This window comes from Ceratotherium simum, chromosome 16 (genome assembly GCF_057802395.1).
Source record: "Ceratotherium simum simum isolate JZ-2026a chromosome 16, ASM5780239v1, whole genome shotgun sequence".
In the NCBI taxonomy this organism is placed as follows: Eukaryota; Metazoa; Chordata; class Mammalia; order Perissodactyla; family Rhinocerotidae; genus Ceratotherium; species Ceratotherium simum.
The window spans coordinates 264,325-284,533 of record NC_141915.1 but is presented as its reverse complement, the minus strand read 5'-3'; the positions used below and the strand labels follow the sequence as shown (position 1 = coordinate 284,533).

At 60.9% G+C, this 20,209-nt stretch overlaps 1 protein-coding gene and 1 long non-coding RNA gene across 2 annotated transcripts; one reads left to right on the top strand and one right to left on the bottom strand.

The window, feature by feature from the left end:
• Positions 1–1,059: 1,059 nt before the first annotated feature.
• Positions 1,060–13,379, bottom strand: NATD1 (N-acetyltransferase domain containing 1). The gene is made up of 3 exons (XM_087440253.1): positions 13,227–13,379; positions 5,641–5,759; positions 1,060–4,002 (listed from the first exon to the last, which is right to left on the bottom strand). The coding sequence occupies exons 1-3, from the start codon at positions 13,321–13,323 to the stop codon at positions 3,886–3,888; spliced, it is 333 nt and encodes a 110-aa protein (XP_087296379.1). The 5' UTR covers positions 13,324–13,379; the 3' UTR covers positions 1,060–3,885.
• Positions 13,380–13,568: 189 nt separating this feature from the next.
• On the top strand, positions 13,569–16,670 carry LOC147914852 (uncharacterized). Its single transcript, XR_015554574.1, has 2 exons — positions 13,569–14,882; positions 15,263–16,670. It is a non-coding gene; the product is annotated as an uncharacterized LOC147914852 (long non-coding RNA).
• Positions 16,671–20,209: the final 3,539 nt, after the last annotated feature.

Genomic DNA, 20,209 nt, shown 5'->3' with positions numbered 1-20,209 from the left:
CTAGGTCTCTACCAACGTTCCCGTCACGACCCCAGCTTCACAGGCAATGTCGTCTTTGCCTCGCCTGCCAGGCCCCCCTGGTTAGCCATGCACTTTGTAGCTTGAGACAGAACACACCACTGCCCTCCAGATGAGCAGGGAATTTGCCGGAAGTGTCATCCGTGTATTGCTCTCCGAGGCCAAGTGTCGCCTAAAGTTGACACGAAACCTCAGGGACACAGGGCACGTCACTTGATAGGGGTTGGGCACAGGGCATGGACGCGCTCCCTCACCGTCTGCCGCGTGGGCTGCAGCCAGGGACTCCCCACTCCGAGCCCTGTTTCCTGGTACAACAGGCCTGGTAACCGGCGTCGCAGGGAGCTGCTGTGAGAACCAGGCTGAATGAGGCTCCGAAGGCCTGGCGCTGCACGCCCTCCTCTTCCTCTTCCCTTCACGACTGTGTTGTACCCCCAGGGTGGAAACCAGGAGGAAATCCCCCTGGATTTCCCTTCCTCCCTGGGCAGCCGGGGGAGGCGTGGCCGTCGCCAGTGCAGCTGCTGTCTGACCCCACGTGCGTGGAGGGTGACTGTGCCCCTTTCCCCACAGGCCTGCGTGGGCAGCCACCTCCCTCCACTGGACCAGAGGCCCCGAGAGAGGCTTCATAAGGGGGAGAGGGACACATCCCAGAGCAGCAGCTGATGCGACGTGACAGGATGTCACAGCTCTTCCTGACGAACCCCGGATCACAGGCAGGCGCCAGAGCCCAGCGTGAGAGCTGTGGCCTCAGAGGGCTGGTACCTGGGCAGGAGGCAGGGCCGCCGTGTGTGGACGGGCACGGAGGTCCTGCTGTGCAGCCTCGCTGCCCCTCCCTGAGACGGGCTTGTGCCGCCAATCAAATAAGACGGAGGGCCTGCCTCTCCCTCCTTCCTCACACCCTGTGGGCTCCAGAACCTTCCTGTGCCTGTTTCCTCATTGGGGCCAACAATCACACGGCATGGGGACAGAGCAGGGTGGCACGGGGCAGCACCCTGGCCTGAGAGTGCCTCCGAGCCCCTCCAGAAGCAATCCCAGAGCCGCACGCACGAGGCCACACCTTTTATTGAAATGTACGTCATGCAGTCTGTTCAGGAGTTTGAAAAATAACAAAGGGAGGTCTGAAGACCAGCCTCGGCCAGGACCACCTGGAACAAGTCCTGAGTAGGAAAGGCACATGAGTGACCACCCATTTGATGGGGCGAGAAAGAGAAACCCACAAAGCGAGACGTGGCAGGAGAGTGTGGGGCCTTTGGGGCGACCTGCTGGGACGGGGCCAGGTGGCCCCCCAAGTGTCCCCCTGCCCCCGCTGGTGGCACGAACTGCCCCATGTGCCCTGCCTCCTGAGCAAGGGCTCCCGGAGCACCCCGGGGACGGGTGGGGGTGACGCTGGGACGCCAGACAGACAGGGTAGCACCAAGGGGCAGGCCAGCTGCGAAAGGGGTGGGGCTCCACGGCAGCGTCTGCAGCGGACCCAGGGCCGCAGCCTGGGAGTCTAGTTTATTGCTGCTGCTGGAGCCCACGGGCCAGGTGGCCACCACAGCCGGCCCCCTAGGAGCAGGGGCAGTGGCACTTTAAGGCAGCCCGAGGCAAGGAGGCCCAGGTGGCACCTGCAGGAATTGGGGACAAGCTGTTCCTGGGCCCAGTGCCACAGGGCCCCCGAGACCCCATGCGCCTCCTGGTTCAAGTACTAAGTGTTCTGTGTGTGCTGGAGAGTCACCTGCTGTTAGAGCAGGGGTTCAGGCTGAGACACAGTAGGGACGGGGACAGGACCCTCCTGGTGCCACCTGGCCCTCTGCTCCTCAACAGCCTGCTTGCCCCGGGCTCCCTTGGGGTCCCCTGCCACGGCTGCAGGGCACCCTCGTGGGTCGCCCCTCCTGGAACCGGCCTTCTTGCCCCAGAGGCTGCAGAGGCTGCAGCACCAGCTTGCTGAGCCACTGGGGGAAGTTTTCATGACAAGTCTGTGCTTGACCTTGGGGAGGGACATGTGGATGGGGAGGGGGTCCTAGAGAGGAAGGGAAAAGGCCCAGACCCTAAGCTGGCCTTTCCGTCCTCTCTCGGGCCTACAACCCACTCTTTTCCTACAGTGTGGGGGGAACAGGACACCTCCAGCCTTGCAGGGGACCCAGCAGCTGAACCCAGCTCCTCCCAGTGACTTCCTCCTGGCCTACAACTCCCAGCCCAGGCAAGGCCCAGCAGCTTCCCTGGCTCCACACAACGGTCCTCTGCGAAGAGAGCTGGGAGCCCAGTGAGAAGGGGAGGGGGTGCCCATGGTCCTCTCAGGAACTCCTGGAGCCAGAGTGGGGCTGGGGGCTGGCACGTGGGAGGGGGTGGGGGATGCTAAGGACGGTGACTCTGGGGTTCAGGGACCCCGGTGGTGGGCTGCCAGGCTTCCGTGCACGTGCAGATACACTGAGATGTTCCTGCCACCGGGTGATCAGGCGTCTGTGCACAAACGTCTGGGCTGCGGGGGCCCGAGCCGCCGCAGCGGTGGTGACCGGCGGCTCTGTGCCGAGCCTGGGAGCAGAGGTGAGAGGCGAGGCAGCCAGGGGCCCTCACCTGCGCAGCCAGTCAGACACGAGAGGGATCGTCGTGGCAGACAAGCCCCGGCACCCACCCCTCCCGGAGCCAGGGATTCACTGGCAACTGACGCCTCCACCCCAGAGGGACCCTGACTCCTGGGTTCCCGTTCAGCCCACAGAGGAGCAGGCACGGATCTGACCCTTGTGGGGAGCAGAGCACAGGAGATCAGGACCCTGAGCCCTCACCAGCCCCCAAAAGGAAGCCCACAGGGCCCTCAGAAAGGCTGGCCCCACAGAACAAAGGCTATTACCAGGAAGGCTGGTCTGGGAGGGGCCCTGGGACCCCCAGACAGGCCACAGAACGTGCCCAGCCACTAGCTCGCCATGAAAGGAAAGACGCTCTGCTGTCTGCCGGCCGCAGAGGAAACCCCTCCACAGAAACACTTTTTCCTCTTAGGTGGTGAGGATGGTTTTTGAGGACAATTTGCCTCCCTCCCAGCCCAGCTCCCAAGGGTCCTCTCCGAGAAAGCCCCCCCCAGGGTGGTCAAGAAGCAGCGGGGGCGGGGTCCCCGAGCAGCTCCTGGCAGACGGGCAAACGTGGGGGATGGGGACCTCGGTTTCCCGCAGAGCTGACGGACGAGGGGCAAGGAGTCAGGGGAACGGGTGCCAAGGGGAAAACACCCAGCGCTCCCCCGCCCACCTCCCCACCGATGCACAGCTCCTTGCCGAGTGCTTAGTGTCCAGTGTGTGCGTGCGCGTGCACGTGTGTGCGTGTGCAGTCGAGCCAGCCTGTGCCCGTTCCTGGCCTCACATGCCGGGCAGGGCTGCCCCGCCATGGCCACCCCAGGGCACACGAGTCGGAGGAAGAGAAGGGGCAGCGAGGGGCAGCCACAGCGTGGTGCCATGCCCTCGGAAGGCGGCACACGAGGCTTGTTATTGCTCCTCTTGGCTCAGGGAGCATCCTCCTCACCTGCAGAAAGGTCCCAGACCGAGGCAGTGGCGGCAGGGGGCCCAGATCAGCCCCCCTGCCAGTCACAGAGCAGGGGATAGCAGGTGGGACCCAGGACAGGGATGCCCCTGTCCATGTACCAGTCCTGGCCTCGGGCCCTCCCAGGCCTGCCCACAAGAGGCCAGGACGGCCCCCGGACACAGCCGGTGTCTGCAGAGCAGGAGCTGCTGGGGCTGCGGCGGCCGGGCCGTGCCTTCACCACAGTGGCTGGACCGCTGCCCATCCTTGGCCAGCCGCCTCCAGGGGCCACAGAAACAAGTCCTTACAAAAATAACTCTGAGTCCGTCCCGTGGGGACCAGGTTTCCTGAGAGCATGCAGGGGCCGGGGGAGGCGTGAGAGGGCTAGGGCTGCAGGTGCTCCAGGTACTGCGGGAGGGGGTTCTCCTTGACGTACTTCTGGACGTACCAGCACGTGAGATGGGCCTTCAGGTCCTCCTCCACCACGAAGTCCAGGGCAGCCTGGCGGCCGGGCAGAGAGAAGCACGGTCAGCGCCCGCACCCGGCCCCCACGCCTCCCGGCTGTCCTCTCCGGGGCGGGAGCTGGCTGCCCACGGCCACCTGTTCTACTCGGTCTGCAGTGGAGGTGGGAGGCGCCGTCACCACCTCCGTGCTCCAGTTGGGGAAACCGAGGCACACAGCTTTGGTAAACTGCCTGAAGCACTCTGCATGGAAGAGGATGGGCCAGAACTGGATCAGAGCCCCTGCACAGAACGCCCGGGGGCGGCCTTGCACAGGGCGGCAGGGCCTACACGCAGAGAACGTGCCCCTGCTGCGTGTCTCGTCCGGCCCCCGCCCCACCTGGGCTGCCTGTCTCCACAAAAAGGCACGCCTTTCCCATCTCAGTGCCTCCTGCTCGCAGGGTGCCCGCCTAACTCCACTTCTTCACTCGTCCTGCACGTGGCAGCTCAGCGGATGCCTCCTCCAGGAAGCCCCCCTGCAGGCCAGGTCAGGGGTGCCCCAGGGTGTCCCACCAGCAGAGGTCATGCTGAGTTCCTGCAGGGCTCCCACAGGTACCCGGGGGGTCCAGGGTGGGACCCTGTAGATGGCTGCTGTCCCCATCTCCAGCGAGCTCAGGAGGCGGAGCGCAAGAACACGTCTGGTGCAGCCCCTGCCCCCAGTGCCCTGCACACAGTTGGTGTTTAATAAATGTTTGCCAAAACAAAGCAGAGGACAGCCTGGTGGGGCTGCTGGGCTGATGAACAAGGAAGCAGCTGGACTGAGCACCACTAAAAGCTGACCGACCGTGACTGGCCCACCCAGCCTTCTGACACCTGAGCCGGCCTCTGTCGTCTCACAGTCCACGCCTGACCCAGGCTTTACGACCAGAGACCCTCTGGTGACAAGACTCCACTGTGCAGAGGAAGGAACTGAAGGCCCAAGAAGGCACCGATCAGAGGCCACACGAGGAGCGCCCTGGTGCCCTGGGCAGGCGGGCTCAGGAAAGCCACAGGCCCCCCAAGTGGCTCCCACGGCCAGTGGGGCCCCCAGGGTGAGGGGCCCACCTCCCCTTTACCCAGGTCAGTAAGCTCACAGGCTGGTCCCGCAGAAAGGGAGAGACCCGCCCGCCCCTCCTGCAGGCAGAGCCCCCACCAGCCGGCTGGGCGGAGAGGGCAGAGGGCAGAGGCCTGCGGGGGGGGGGGGGGGGGGCGTGGCGGTGGGAAGAGCAGGCAGAGGGAGGAACCGCCTGTCTCTGCTCCTGGCTGCCATGCCCCTCCCTCAGCCCACACCTGCTCTCCAGCGGCCTGGGGTTTGAGGGGCTCTGGGGACGAAGGGGGTGAGGACGGCGAATGGGGTGGGAGCCAGTTCACCCAAACCCTCATTTACCCGCTCACTCAGCGAGGTTTCCTGAGCACCTATTACCCGCTGCGCGCTCCTGACGCGCAGCAGTGTCCCCGGCCCTGGAGGCTCAGCTCTGAGAGCCGGCCCGGCCCAGCGCCCGCGCCAGACCCGAGGGAGGGGCTGCTGACCGCTGCTCCCAGCTGCAACCTGTGGGCGAGGCGGCACCCGCCAGCACTCTGGCCAAACAGGCTGGATCGGCCCAGCCCACGGGCTCCCTCTGAGCGAGCAGGAGGGCAGCCCTCCCCGCCCCACCCGTACCTTGGCCAGGTGCTTGGCGATGCCGCGCCCGCGGTAGGCGTCGGGGACCTCGGTGTGCTGCAGGTCCACGATCCGCTTGCCCACGTACTCATAGAGCAGGACGGCCCGGTCATGACATCCTGCGGGGGGAGGGCAGTGGACAGGTGAGGCCTGGAGACTCGGCCCGACCGGGCACGGCGGCGGGGTGGACAGGCACTGGAGCCAGGCTGCTGCAGCTGGATCCCAAGTGACCGCCCTGTGCCTCCACAAAGCTGGGATATAACAGGACATTACTCGTGGGGGGTTGGAGGATTAAATGAGGTAAAACGCTTGGAGCAGCGCCCAGAACACACGCCCCAGGCGAGCCTTTGCCGTATCATCAGTCTCACCACCCCAGGGCCCCCAGCACCCTCTCCAGGGCACAGCTCTCTGCGTCCCCACCTGAACACCCTCCCAAGGGTGTGGGGGTCGAGGTGTAGGGCTGGACGCAGAGCAGGGCTCAGCAAGTCCTCAACTAAACCAGAACCCAGAGACATCAGGGAGCAGACCGTCAGGACACCCTACCGGACCCATGGACAAGCCACAGGAAAGTGACACTGGGCACAGGAAGCAGGAACAAACAGGCCGCCAAGCCCTCTCAGGCCTGCCAGGAGGGGAGCTCACCATCCACCCCAAACTCCTGTGGGGAAAACATTTAATTGGAGTCCCTCCAACCAAAGTCTTTAGTTCTCTATCCATCTGTCTGTCTGTCCATCCACCCATCCATCCATCCATCCATCCATCCATCCATCCATCCATCCATCCTTCCATCCATCCATCCTTCCATCCATCCATCCTTCCATCTGTCTGCCAACCGCCTGGACACCTACCTACCCAGCCGTCACACCTGTCTATTTGTCCATCTATCCATCCACTCCATCAACAACTGTTTATTGAGTCCCAGGCACTGTTTCAGGTGCTGGGGACACCAATGAACAGTCAGATGAAGAGCCCTGTCTTCTGACCAACCAGAGAGGAGACAGAGAATACACAAAGAAAACAAGTTAAGGGTCGCCTGGCAGGGATGGAGCAGGGGTGGGGGAGTGCGGGGCGGAGACAGACAGGAAGGAGGTGAGGGAGTGGGCCATGCGACGTCTGGGGAAACAGTGTCATAGGCAGTCACAGCCAGTGCAAAGGCCCTGAGTTTAGAGTAGACAAGTCACTGTCCCTAAAAGAAAACATGTCATTGCCAAGTGCCTTTCTCTGATTTTTAACAACAAATTGTATTTCATGTGTTTTTCACTTTAAAGCACTGTAGAGAATTCACTCCTAAACGCTGCCTGGGCTCCCAGCCTACGGTGAGCATCGCCAAGCGGAAGACTGACAGGCTGAGAGACACAAATGACTAGTCCAGGGTCTCACAGCAAATCGACAGGTTTCAGCCCCAGCCGGGGCGAGTGCTAGCTCTCCCCAAAGCTCTGGGAGCGAGGCTACAACTCATCTCCCCCCTTCCAGAGCGGAAACTGAGGTCCAGAGGCGAGTCCCACGGCAAGTCCCAGGGGAAGCTGGAACGCAGGCGTCCAAACCAGAGCCCAGCTCTCTCCTGCTCCACCCCAACACGCCCTCTATCGCCGGCCTCCAGGCCTTTGCCTAGGCAGTTCCGTCCGCCTGGAATACCCTCTCCCCTTTCCAGGCCGGCGGAGGGTGGCCCCCAGCACCTCCTCCTCATGGCCCGGCCCGACTGTTGCTCTGCCAGCTGTGCCTGCCCTCTGGCCAGTGCCCAGCTGTGCAGCACGGGACTCGGTTCTCGGCTCCCGCCCCTGCCGGGGTTAATGCAGCTCACCCGGGACAGGGGACAGAGACTGCGAGGCTATTCTGGGCCTGGCCTGGTCACCAGTCACTGAGGGAGCTGCCTGCCTGCCCTGGCCATTCGATTACCCAAGCACTCAGTGAGGGCCTACTACGTGTCAGCCAGGGTCTCAGTGCTGGGCACACAGCAGGGAAGAAAACTGACAAAATGCTCCCTCTTGGAGGGAGACAGACAGTAAGCAATGTTATTGTAAACGATACAGGGTCCGCAGGTGAGGGGGCGGAGAACAAGACAGCAGAGAAGGGTGGGTAGGCTGCCGCTTTAACGAGGGTGCACAGGGGAGGCCTCTCTTGAGGAAAGACCTGAAGGAGGTGAGGGATCCAAGAGGAGACATGGGGGATGAGCAGTCCAGGTGGGAAGAGCAGCACGTGCAAAGGCCCCGGGATAGGATGTTCAAGAAGAAGTGAGGAGGCTGGCAGGGCTGGACCCGAATGAGGGGGGGAGAGCGAGAGGAAGCCACGTTGTGGTCCTGGGGCCAGACCACGCGGGGCCTTGCAGGCTGGAGAAGACCTCTGCCTTCGCGCCATTGCCATCCCTGTGGGGGCAGGGGGCCTGGAGCCCCCGCAAGCTTGCTAGTGTTCCTCCGTCCGTTCATTACTCGTCCCCTCAGTCAATGCTCCCGGAGCGGCCACACAGGCTGTCCACGGACCAGATCCCGGGACAGCCTGCAGACTCTCTGCCCCACCGCCCCCCATCAGCTCCTGGTGGTCTCACGGGCTCGGTCACTGCCCCAGCCCCAGTGCCCAGCCCAGGGCAGACGCCCAGGAAAGATCTGTCCCACAAACGGCTGCTGCTGTCTCACTGCCAGGCACACGCTTGGGCGTGAGGCCGACCCACAGGCTCCGAGACGCCAGCACGTGCCTGCCCAGGGCCCAGCCCGCCTCCGGGGAGACACAGGGCAGGACGCTGCAGCTCACACCCATGGCCCTCCTGGGCAGGCCTGTGCTCCGCTCTCCACACGCTCACCCCACGAGACCTGACAAGACGGGGACGACTCTTAGAGCCCTGCTTATAGACGGGGAAACTGAAGCTCCAGAGGCAGTGGCTCAGCTCGGTGGCGCGTGGAGCTGGCTGGGGACAGGTGAGCTCACTGACAAGGGTCTTCTGGCTGAAAGAGGAATAGAAGGCATCAGGGGCCACCGGAGTGGACGGGGACCACTGGGGCGGACATGGGCTATGCGTGAGGGAAAGAGCAAGTTAATGACCTCCCACTGGCCAGACAACACCACGCTGGGCCGGGGAGGAACCAGACCCCTAATGGGCAATCCCCGAACGCCTGGCCCACGGCCTGGCACCTCAGCCTTGGAGGGTCCACAGAGGCCACCTGGTCCCAACCACCCACACCTGGCGTGGCCCGAGTCCCCTCTCCCAAACCTGTCTGGAGGGCCCCAGAAAACAGCCAACCCCCGGGGCTCAGGCCAAGATCCTGGGGTCCTCCTTGCCTTGTCTTTCTCTCAGACTCTGATCTGATCCTTCGGCAGATCCGTGGGCATAACTTCCAAAACACGCCTGGAATCTGGCCACTGCTCACCTCTCCACGGGCCTCCACGCCCGCCCCTCTGTCCTCTGCTCAGGGCCCTGGTTCAGCCACACTGGCCACCGCATCGCCCCTCACACACACCCAGCTCTCGACCCGCGGCCTTTGTCGGGCTGCCCCCTCCACCTGGCGCCTCTCCCCCCAGGGCCTCCCAGGTTGCCTCCTCCTTATTAATGATGGTGAGCCCAAATGCCACCTCCCCTGAGGCCTCCCTGACTGTCAGCCGCAGGCAAGGACAGTGCTATTTGTCACCCTCTCACCTTGGGCACCACCGTCATCCCGTCTCTGGCGGCTTGGCCCGTGGACACGGCTCACACAGGCATTGTGGGCAGAGCCCCTGGGCACGGCCTGGCTGGACCCCAGGCCCTTCTCTGGGCTGCATTCCATGAGCTGCCAAGAACCCCAAGCTTTGGACTAGCAAAGGGGGTCAAGACTTGCCACCTGGGGAGCACAGGAGCAAGCCCAGGGCAGGGCAGGGCCCTGGGCTCCAGCGCCAGCTCTGCCAGGTGACCTCAGAGCAGTCCCGATACCTCTGCGCCCTAGACCTCACCAGAGGGACCCTGCCCTGGATCTCTCCATCCCAGTACCCTCCGCCGGCCCCAACACCAGGACCAAATGCCCTAGGAAGTTATTGGGAAGTGGTCACCGAGAAATCATCTTCCCTGTCAGGCAGGGAAGAAGAGCAGGGGTTCTAGATGGGAGGTGTGGGGCCTTTGCAGAGGGCATCGACTGCCACCATCTCCACTCTGCCCGCACCAGTGGATCAAAACACCCACCACACAGAGGAGGAGACTAAGGAAGACGCAAAGCCAGAACCCAGACCTTCTGCTCCCTGTGGGAGCCGGGGCAGCAGACCGAGAGCAGGTGCAGGAGCAGGCAGCAGGCCTCAGAAGCACCTGGCTGGCTTTCTGGGCGTCCGCAGGTGCAGAGCCTTGTTTGGGGAGGGGCCCCGTGTTGGTGGCTCAGAGGCAGGTTAGGCAGAGGGGGCCGTGGCCTGGAGAAGCTCAAGGGGCCCAGCCAGGAGGCATGTGACGGCAGACCCTGGGGGTTACCCGGGAAAGTCCCCCCATAGACCAAGCTGGTCCCCTTGTCACACCGGGGATCCTCTCCTGCCCTCCCTGCTCAGGGACACCGCCCTAGGCGTCGCTATGGGGCACGGGCGTCCCTAGGGGCAGCAACGTGGGCTCATGCAGGGGCCTCACACCTGGGACTGGGATCTGAATCCCACGGGACCTGCGGCTGCACTTTCAGCCCTGCTGCCTCTGGGTGCTGAGCGAGGCCAGAGGCAGCTGCTGACTCTCTGGGGGCCTCAGTCTCCCCATCTGCAAAATGGGGGTTGGGGAGGATGGAGCAAGCAGGATTCTGGACCCTCCATGACCCTTCTCCTTGCAGCAAGCAGGAGACCCAGCCCTGGCTGAGAGGGGAAGGGGAAGGCCAAGGAAGGGTCAGCCCAGGGGCTCAATTCCGGCTCTGCTGCCTATCAGCTGCCGCCCCGGTTTCCCCACCTATGAAACGGTGACAAAAGCTAGCGTTTCAGAACCCGGATCTGGGGGTCAGACAAGCCTGAGCTTCAGCATTCTCACACCCCATGTCAGCAAGACCTACCCGCCTTCCTTCAACATCAGTTTAGGAGCCGGCCATTTCTCCGCACCCCCACTCACTCTGCCTGGACTAGTGCAGTAGCCACTCCCTGCTCTGTCCGGCCCCGCAGAGTCGGTCTCCCTTGGAGCAGCCAGCGGGAGCCTGGCATACCCCATCCATCCTCTGCTCAGGACCCTCCAAGGTACCCACCTCACTCAGAGTCAGAGCCCAGGCCTGACAATGCCTTCCCAGGCCCCGCACCACCGGCCCCCCACGACTTTCTGACCGCATCTGCTACGATCCTCCTCCCTGTCCTCCACTCCCAGCTGCTCCTGAGACAGCACCGCAGGGCCTTTGCTCTGGCTGCTCCTTCCACTTGGGACGCTCCACCCTCTGGAGCTCCCTTCCTCGTCTCCTTCAGGTCTTCATTTAAATGCCACCTTCCCAGGGCAGCCCTCCTGGACACCTGACTCTCAACAGCAGCCCTTTCGCGACATGCTCTCCGCCTGCCCTGCTCTATTTCTTGCCAGGCCCTTGTCTCCTAGGACCCTTTACACTCTATTCATTGTCACCGCCCCTCCAGACTGTCATCCCATGAGTCCCCAGCACCGAGAACAATGCTTGGCACACAGCGGGCGCTCGGCAAGGACTGTGGAGTGAATCCCAGCTCTCCCGCCTGCGAGGCACGGGGCCCTGGGTGCGTCAGTCACATCTCCGTGCCTCAGTCTCCCCATCTGTAACACTGGAGGGGCAGTTCCCTTCCCCCCGGCAACACCATGAGGATACAGTAAGTGCCTCTCTGTGCAGGGTGCCTGCCTGGGACACGACAGGGACTCAGTGAATGCAGCTGCTCCGACGCCTCCCCTCACTGCTACCGGGCGCTCACCAGCCTCGCTCTGCGACGGGAGGGCCGGGCACACGTCTGCACCAGGAGCCCTAGGGCCACTTCTCCCCTCTGCCTCAGTGTTCATTTCTCAGTGGACACCATGAGCCGGCCTCCAGGGCTCACCCTGCAGTTCAGGAGACACTCTCACAGGCTGTTCCCCTCCCCAGCTGAGGCAGAGTGGGGCCCAGACACAGACGGGCCCTCTCCTGCCCCGCAACATACACACTCGGACTGGGCCCAGCCTAGGCCACACAGTCCCTGCCTTGCCGGCTGGGGAGGAGCTGGTGGCCTCGCGCTGCTCCCTGGGCTTGGCTGGGGATCCCCGGTCCACTTTCTAGTTAGCCATCTGGGCAGTAGGTTCTGGAAGGGGACAAGTTTAGGAATATGGCTGGCACGTCTAGCCCCGACCACAGTCAATTCTAGAGGGGTGTCCTTTGGCTCTAGCCATTTGGAAGAGAAAGCAAGAAAACTCCAAACATTCCCTTTTTTTCTGTCTCGGTGAGTGTATAGGGCCTCCAGAACCCCCACGGGAACCAGAGCCTCTTTGGAACCTGAGAAGAGAGGATTTGAAAATCCACGAGGCCCCTCCCCACAAGAGTGGCCAGCGCCCTTAGTGTCACGGCCAGCTGGGCCACGGCCCACACCACGGTGGCAGAAGGACTTGCTTGAGTTCTAGCTCTGGCACTTCATGACACGGCAAATCACTTCTTCCCTGTGGTCCAAGCCTCAGTTTACTCACTTGTCACGTGGGGGGCTGATGCCCACACCACAAGGATGTTGTAACAGGGACGTGCTGAGGCCCAGCCCAATGCCCAGCACAGCGCAGACAGGGCTCTGAGAAATGTCCCTGCCCTGGGCCCCAGCCCTGCTGCTTGTGTCCAAGTGCAGGTCCCAGGAGCCCAGATCCAGGAGTCAGAGCCGCCGGCCCCTACCCCAGCTCTGCCCCGGCTCACTGCCTGGCCTCAGCAAGCCTCTCCTTTTCCTGGGCCCCTGCCTTCCCTTCTCAGAAATGGGCACAGTGGCCTCTGAGGGCTCTTGCCACCTGGACCTGCCACAGGGGGCCCAGATGGATGAGAAGAAAGTCATTAATGCAGAAAGTGTGGGATACGGGGAATTCACGGGCCTCCATTGTATAACTCTGTTTTCTATCCCCCAGATCTCTTATGGTGAGCAGGCGTGGGCTAGTAGGCGGCAGAACCTTCCTTTACAGGAAACGTCTTGACTTGGCTTGCTGGTTTCGAAAATAACGACCAGTGCATGTTTATCTGCGCTGACAAGCGCGGCGGGCGCTGTTCTAAGTCTCCACTCTGATCTCCGCAGGCACCCGCACAGGCAGCCAGGCGGTCTGCACCGGGGGTGGGGGGCTTCCCAGACTAGGGGTGGAGGCGCTGGGGCTCGCGGGGAGGACACGACTTGGCCGCAGCCTCGGCCGCGGGGTCTGACGCGACACCAGTCCCTCCACACCGGCAGCCCCTCTCTCCAGCAGCCCCAGGTCTGCCCGGGGGTCTCTCCCAGCCCCTCCGTGCAGAGACGCCAGGTTCCCAGGGGCGGCGAGCAGCCGTAGCAGCCGGGAGGGAAGCGCGGTCAGGCTGCCCGCCCCCCGGGGTCTCAGCCCCAGCCGCGTCCACCCCGCGGCGGGGGGGCACGCGGGAAGGGCAGGTGCGGGGGCTCGGGCGGGGACCGGCGCGCCCCCCCGCCGCCGCCTCCCGGGCCCCCGCCCGAGCCCCCGGCGCGGACAAAGGCCGGGCGGTTACCGTTGAGGCGGACGGAGAACTGGCGGCGCCGCCGGTCGTGCTCCACGCGGACGGGGCAGCCCTGCTCCGGCGGCCCGGCGCCCCCCGGCTGCGCCATCGCGGCCCCTCGGGCGGGCGGGGGCCCGAGACCGCGGGCGGCGGCGCGGACCGACCCCCGGCGGCGGCGAGAACACGAGGCGGGGCCGGAAGCCAGCTGTGCGGTCACGTGCCGCCCCGTGGGGACACATCCCGTCCGCTCTTAAAGGGGCCGCGCCTCCGTGGGGACTCAGCCCGCCCGCTCTTAAAGGGGCCGCGCCTCGCGGCTCCGAACAGAAACGCCCTGCGCCGGCGCCCGGGCCGCTGCGTCCTCTTGCATTTGACCCACGGGCGACTTTGGGGCCCCCACACGGACACCTTCTCAAGATGTCACGACCTGTAGTGAAATTCTAATCATCCCTTCGCGGCCACCATTGATTGAGCACTTGCTGTGTGTATGGCCTCTGCACGGCAAAGCCCTGGAGAGCGACAGGAGGGGCTCATGGAGGCCCCCCTGCGCTCAGTGAAGATTCTCCTCACCAGCCCGAGAAACAGGCATGCCCAACTCCATTTTACGGATGAGGAAAGAAAGGCCCCGGGCAGGCAGAGACCTTCGTGAGGGCACACACGGCGGGGCCCTGGGCGGATGGGGCTGCGGATCCCACCGTGCGCAGCTGAGGCTGCTGAGGAGGGGGTCCCCGAGGAGCCGTCTGGGTTGGGGGTGAATGCCACCACTTCCAAAAGAGGCCGAAGTGCAGGAAGAGGCCTTGCAGATCCCTGGATCCACTCCACAGATGGGGAAATCGAGTCCCAAGAGGGCCAGGGACTTGCTTGAGGACACACAGGGCTCTCGGGAGCCCAAACCTGTTTTCTGAAAGGAGACTTGACCAGCATCCCCACCCCCATGGAATCACATGACTGTAGCTTACTTTTCCCTGGTTTGTTAATGAAGGTGTAAGCTCAACATTCACTGCCGTGTGAGGATCACCCAAATCAAGATAGGGGACATGTGTGCTTCCCTCAGCCTCTTCCAGGCAGTGCCCCACCCCTGGAGGTAACCACCCTCCTGGACTTCTAGCATCATTGCCTAATTCGCTTTTTCTGGAACTCCGTGTAAACAGAATTGTATAGTATGTACTTTAGTGTGCCGTTTCTTCTGGTCAACACTTCACCTGTGAGATTCATCCGTGTCGTTGCTTCTTTGTCATCACTGAATAGTCTTGTCGTGTGCTTACACCAGGGTCGATGTATCTACCACCTGTGGATGGGCCTTTGGGCTGTGTCTGGGTTTGCCTGCCGTGGACCATCTGGAGCACTCTGTTGGGGTCTGTAGCATAGACCCCTCTTGGGCGGCCCAGGAGTGGATTGCGGGGTCTTGGTAGCTGCACCTTGAGTTTTATGAGATGTTGCCAGGTCTTCTTCCAGAGTGGTTGTCCCGTTTTACACTCAGCACTGTGGCCGACCCCGTTGAGTGGCACGTTCGGTGATGTCGGTCTCTCAGTCTTGTTCATTTTTGCTGTTCTGATGGGCGTGAAGTGGTCTCTCGCTGGCTTTGGTTTGCGTTTGCCTGATGACTGATGATATTAGCCTTTTTCAGTTGCTCCTTGGCCGTTTGGATATCCACTTTTGTGAAGAGCCTGTGTAAGTATTTCGCCTATTCATTTTACTTTTTTTTTTTTTTGTGAGGAAGATTAGCCCTGTGCTAACATCTGCCAATCCTCCTCTTTTTTGCTGAGGAAGACTGGCCCTGGGCTAACATCCGTGCCCATCTTCCTCCACTTGATATGGGACGCCGCCACAGCATGGCCTGACAAGTGGTGCATCAGTGTGCGCCCAGGATCCGAACCGGCAAACCCCGGGCCACCGCAGCAGAGCACGTGCACTTAACTGCTACGCCACTGGGCCGGCCCCTCATTTTACTTCTTTTTGATTTGTTGGATTTCTTTTTATAGTTTGGTTGTGAGTCCTTTGTCAGATATAGTTATTGAGACTATCCTAGCAGAGCTTTTTTTTTTTTACAGGTGTGTGTTGTATCACGGAGTCTGGAAACAAAACAAGGCTGAGGAGTGAGTCACTATATACAAGGAGACAGACAAGGATCCTGAGGTCAGAGGGGGCCTTGACCTCAGCTGAGTCAGGGCTGGCTACAATCCTGAGCAAGCAAGATGTGACCTTGTGTGTGTCTCAGATGACTTCTCTGTGTCCCAAGAACTTGAGTAGGGTGGGGAGGCCAGAGCAAGTTACTGGAAATTCCATGAACATGCCATGCTGTTTCCCGCTCTGGGCCTTTGCATGTGCTATTGCCCACACATCGCCTCCTCTGGGGAGCCCTCACTGATGCTCCCCAGCCGGCCTGGGTCCAGGGGAGATTCCTCTCTGAAGAAGTCCCTGGCAGGGCCCCGTGCACACCAGGCCCAGCACAAGAGGCCAGGTTCCTCCCTGTTTTTGACTCTCTTCTTTCTCTCCTACGTTTAAATGTCTACTAGCTTGTTGAGGTCTTTAAACCTTGTAGAAATCCTTTGTGGAACAAGGCAGTGGGTCAACACAAGAATAAAGCAAGCAATTAATGTTTGCTGAGTTGAATGGACTTGCTCTATCTTTCGACCCCAAAGCATGCTGGTCCTAGAGGAGACCTTGGGGAGGGGTTGCTGAATGAATGTGTGATCCCTGAGGCAAGAAAGAAAAGCTGGGTCCCAGCAGCCTTGGTAGATGGGCACTAAGTGCTAAAAGCTCCTGTGGCCGGGGCGCACGTCTCCACGTGGAGACCCGTCATTTGTATGCAGGGTATCATTTATCAGTCAGTCGTTACCTCATCTAGCAAACATGTATTGAGCTCTGCCCCTGTGCTGGTCACTGGTCTAGAGGACACACCAGTGAAGAAGACAGTCCCGTTCCCTGCCCTTCAGGAACTTCCATTCTAGGGGAGAGAGAGACAATAAGCAAAGAGGGAAATAAATACATGCTCCATCTCACGGAGATAAGGGCCCCGGAGAGAGATTCAGCGGGGAGGGGGGCTGAGCTTTCGAGGGTTTCGGACAGGGTGGCCAGGCAGACCTCAAATGACTTGGGCTCTTTTTATGGGAAGCTTGAAGGAGGTGAGGGAATGGGGCAGGAGATGTCGGGGAAGAGCAGTCCAGGCAGAGAGAAGAGCCAGTGCAAAGGCCCTGAGGTGTGTTTAAAAAGCACACTGAGGCCAGTGTGGCTGAGGCTGAGTGAGCCAGGGCAGAGGGGAGAGGCTGAGGGGCCCAAGGGCAGATCAAGCGGCCTTGCTGGCCACAGTGGGGCCTTCAGCTTTTAGTCCGAGCCAGGAGGAGCCATGGGAGGGTTTCAAGCCGACCAGTGACACAACCTTAGGTTTTTTTTTCACAGTGGAAAATTTCAAACATGTATGTAAATAGAATAATAAAATGAAGCCCAGTGTACCCATCATGGCTGAGGGTTTTGTTTGTGGTTTTTTTGTGTGTGTGTGTGAGGAAGATTAGCCCTGAGCTAACATCCATGCCAATCCTCCTCTTTTTTTGCTGAGGAAGATTGGCCCTGGGCTGACATCCGTGCCCATCCTCCTCTACTTTACAGGGGACCCGCCACAGCATGGCCTGACCAGTGGTGCGTAGGTTGGCGCCCGGGATCCGGAACCAGGGAACCCCGGGCCGCCGAAGCGGAGCCCTGGAACTTAACCGCTGTGCCACCAGGCCGGCCCCTGTGCTTTTTTTTTAATTAAAAAATTTAATTTTTATACAGTAAAAATGACCCCTTTCGGCGTATAGCTTTGACAAATGTACCCCCTCATGTAGCTGCCACCACAAGCAAGTTAGGGAACAGTTCATCACCCCACCTCCCCGCGCCCGCCCGGTCTTCTGCCCCCGGTCGTCTGGCTCTCCAGGGGTCCTAGGGGAGGAGGCGTCGCGCGCCCTGGCGCTTGGCGCAGGGGCCGCGTGTGTCCGCTGTCGGCTCCGCGGGGGCCGTGGGCCGTGGAGGGGAAAGGCGAGAGGGAGGGGCCCCACCCTAGTCCAGTCCAGCAGTGGGGACAGTGGCCGGTGCCGGTCGTCCTGAGCGTGGGTTCTCACCACACGCTGCATGGACGGGGCTGCCGGCAGCCTCTCTTTACGGAGGAGGCTGAGGAACTTCCCGGGTCACATAGCTGGCAAGTGGCAGAGTCAGATTCCAACCCAGCCCTCCCTGCTCTGTCCCCAAGCGTGGGACCCACTCCGCAGGGCACCCGAGAGGCTCCGTGGACATTTTCAGGTGCTGTGACCCCGCACTGTAGGGCTCCAGGGAGGCAGCGAGCTCCACCTCAGAATCCTTTTTGTGTGTGGAGGAAGATAAGCCCTGAGCTAATGTCCATGCCAATCCTCCTCTTTTTGCTGAGGAAGACTGGCCCTGGGCTAACATCCGTGCCCATCTTCCTCTGCTTTGCATGGGACACCACCTCAGCATGGCTTGACAAGCAGTGCGTTGGTGCACACCTGGGATCTGAATCTGCGAACCCTGGGCCATCAAAGCGGAGTGCGCACCCTTGACCGCTGCGCCATGGGGCCGGCCCTCCACCTCAGAATCCTAAAGGCCAGCCTCAACCGCCACCACCGCCTGGGGACCCACTGTGTGCAGGGAGCTTGTGGGCTTGGCACCGCGGCTGCCTCCCCGTGGTAGGAGTGGGAACTGAAGCCCCATGAGGGGAGGATCCTGTGAGGGTGAGTGACAGACTGAGAGTTTGAACCGTGTCTTCAGAGCTCTTGGCCCCTCCAGCTCTCCACCCCTGGGCCTCAGTTTCCTCATCTGTGAAATAGAGTTAAGGGGTACCAATAACTTCATCAAGTGTCCCAGCTGCTGATATTGGAGGCTGAGACCTGAGCAGGCCCTGCTGTGCTACCCCAGGCCAGTCGCAGGCCCTCTCTGGGCCTCACCTTCCCTCCCGCAGCCCCAGCCTCCCCTGGGCCCTTGGCTCTGCCAGGCCTGTGTGCAACGAGCTTGGGCAGGTGAGGATAGCTGCCCTGGTCACCTGCCCAACCTCCTTCCCACCTCGCCTGGACCCCGCTGCCCCCATGCCCACGCAGAGCCTTCACTTTCCCTTTGAATGCCCTTACTGTCCCTTCCTGATTAGAGGCACGAGGGGTGCTCATTGAAAACATTCACAATAAACAGAAAAATAATCAAGAAGATAAAAATCCCTCATAAACCTGCATCCACAGTCCACGACTGTTCACAGTCTCCCTATGTGTCCTTCTGGACATCTTGTTCTCGTAGCCATTCATTCCTTCATTCATTCACTCTTTCACTCATTCATTCGCTTGCTTGTTCAGTGTTTATTGGGGAGCTACTATGTGTTCTAGATTCTGGGAACACCGTCGTAGATAAGGCAGACAAAACTGTTCGCGTGGAGCTCTCTGCATACAGATTTTTCCAACAAAAATGTAAACATATTGACTGTTTTGTAGTCTTTTTCTTGCATGTAACAATATACTATGAACAATTTCCTTTGTTAATGTATAGAAAACCACAGAATCATTCTTTAAGAATATTTTACATTTAATTTTTGCTTAGGTAATATATGCACGTTTCAGAAAGCAGAACAGAAGATGTGCAGGCACCACCCACAGTCCAGCTCACACCCGCCCCTTCCTCCCAGCTCTCTGCCTCCCTCACAGAAGCAGTTTTACTTGTTTCTTATTAAGTTTTCCCGTTTTCCACACATAAACCCAAGTCAACATAAATGTATATTCCTTCTTCCCATTTTTTATCCCCCAAAGTTAAGCATGTCACTTAAGGGTGTGTCCTGGAGCTCCATCTGTGCCCACACACCGTCCCCATGCCCTCTGCAGCCACGTGCTCTCCCGCTGAATGAGCATCGTGATGTTAACAGATGACGCACCCTAACCATTCTCTTTGACACGGTCCTTTACTGATGGCTATTTGGGTCATCCTTGCCTCGGCTGCTGCAGCTCCCATCTTAAGGACAAAGTGATTGTCTAACCAGTTCCCTGTTGCTGGGCATGTAGGTCCATTTCTAGTTTTTCGCCACATTGAGAGGAACGTGTTTCTACAGATGTTTTGCCCACCTGCACTGTCATGTTCCCAGATGACCTACGGCTGATAAGAAATGTTTACACATTGTGGTGTGTGGGGAAGCATTCTGGCTTACGCTGACTCGGCCTGAATTTGTGTGAACCGTGAAGCCTGGGGAGCACCCACTGCGCCAGCTTCACCCGTGACAGCGAAGGGTGCCAGTCCCCGCCCTGGGGGCAGGAGTGTGCTCTGGAGATAAGAGCGAATGGCCCTGCTGGTGACCCCGGGCGAATCTTCCTCCCACGGCTCACGTTGACCCGCTGGGCGCGTGCTAATCTGTAAACAAAACGTCTCCTTGAAACCTCAAGGAAAAAAATCCATAGCCCTGTCGTGCACGATTTGTGTTCTTTGCCCTGAAACGGGATCAACTGTGAAAACCAGGCTTCTCCAGAGAGTTCTCCTCGGTGAAGACCGCGCTTCCGGGCTGTCCTCGGCTCTGCTCGCAGGAAAACCCTTCCACGGCAGGCTAATGCTCGACTGCTGGCGGCAACGTGCCCGCAGCAGCGTCCGCCCAGTGCTCCTCACCCATGGCGCTGTGCTGCGCGGCGGGGCACTCGCCTCCATCCTCGCTCCACCCTGGAGCAGGGGTCGCGCGGGTGAGGGGCTGGGCCGGGCTGTGCAGAGGCTGCTGGCAGGTGGTGGAGAGGGATCCAGGCCTGGGCGACGCTGAGTCCAGAGTCTGACACCCCCAGCAGAGGAACAGCTGCAGGGCCGGTCTGCCTAACAGGAGCCACCTGAGGGGGTGGCGTCCTCCCAAGCAGCCCGCCCGGAGGCCCTCCCTCCCAGATCATCTGGAGTAGGTCAGGGGTCAAAAACGCAGTGGGTGCAGGGCCCAGGCAGGGCACCTGACGAGGGACATGGGCTGGGTGTCAGACAAAAGGGAGTGGTGTGGAACGTGGCAAGGT

Bases quoted from the DNA above. Each gene is read 5' to 3' on its own strand.
- NATD1 (XM_087440253.1), bottom strand. From the start codon at position 13,323: ATGGCGCAGCCGGGGGGCGCCGGGCCGCCGGAGCAGGGCTGCCCCGTC. The intron at 5,760-13,226 runs GTAACCGCCCGG...CTCCCCCCGCAG, and splicing joins GTTCTCCGTCCGCCTCAACG to GATGTCATGACCGGGCCGTC. The intron at 4,003-5,640 runs GTACGGGTGGGG...CCCGGCCGCCAG, and splicing joins TCGCCAAGCACCTGGCCAAG to GCTGCCCTGGACTTCGTGGT.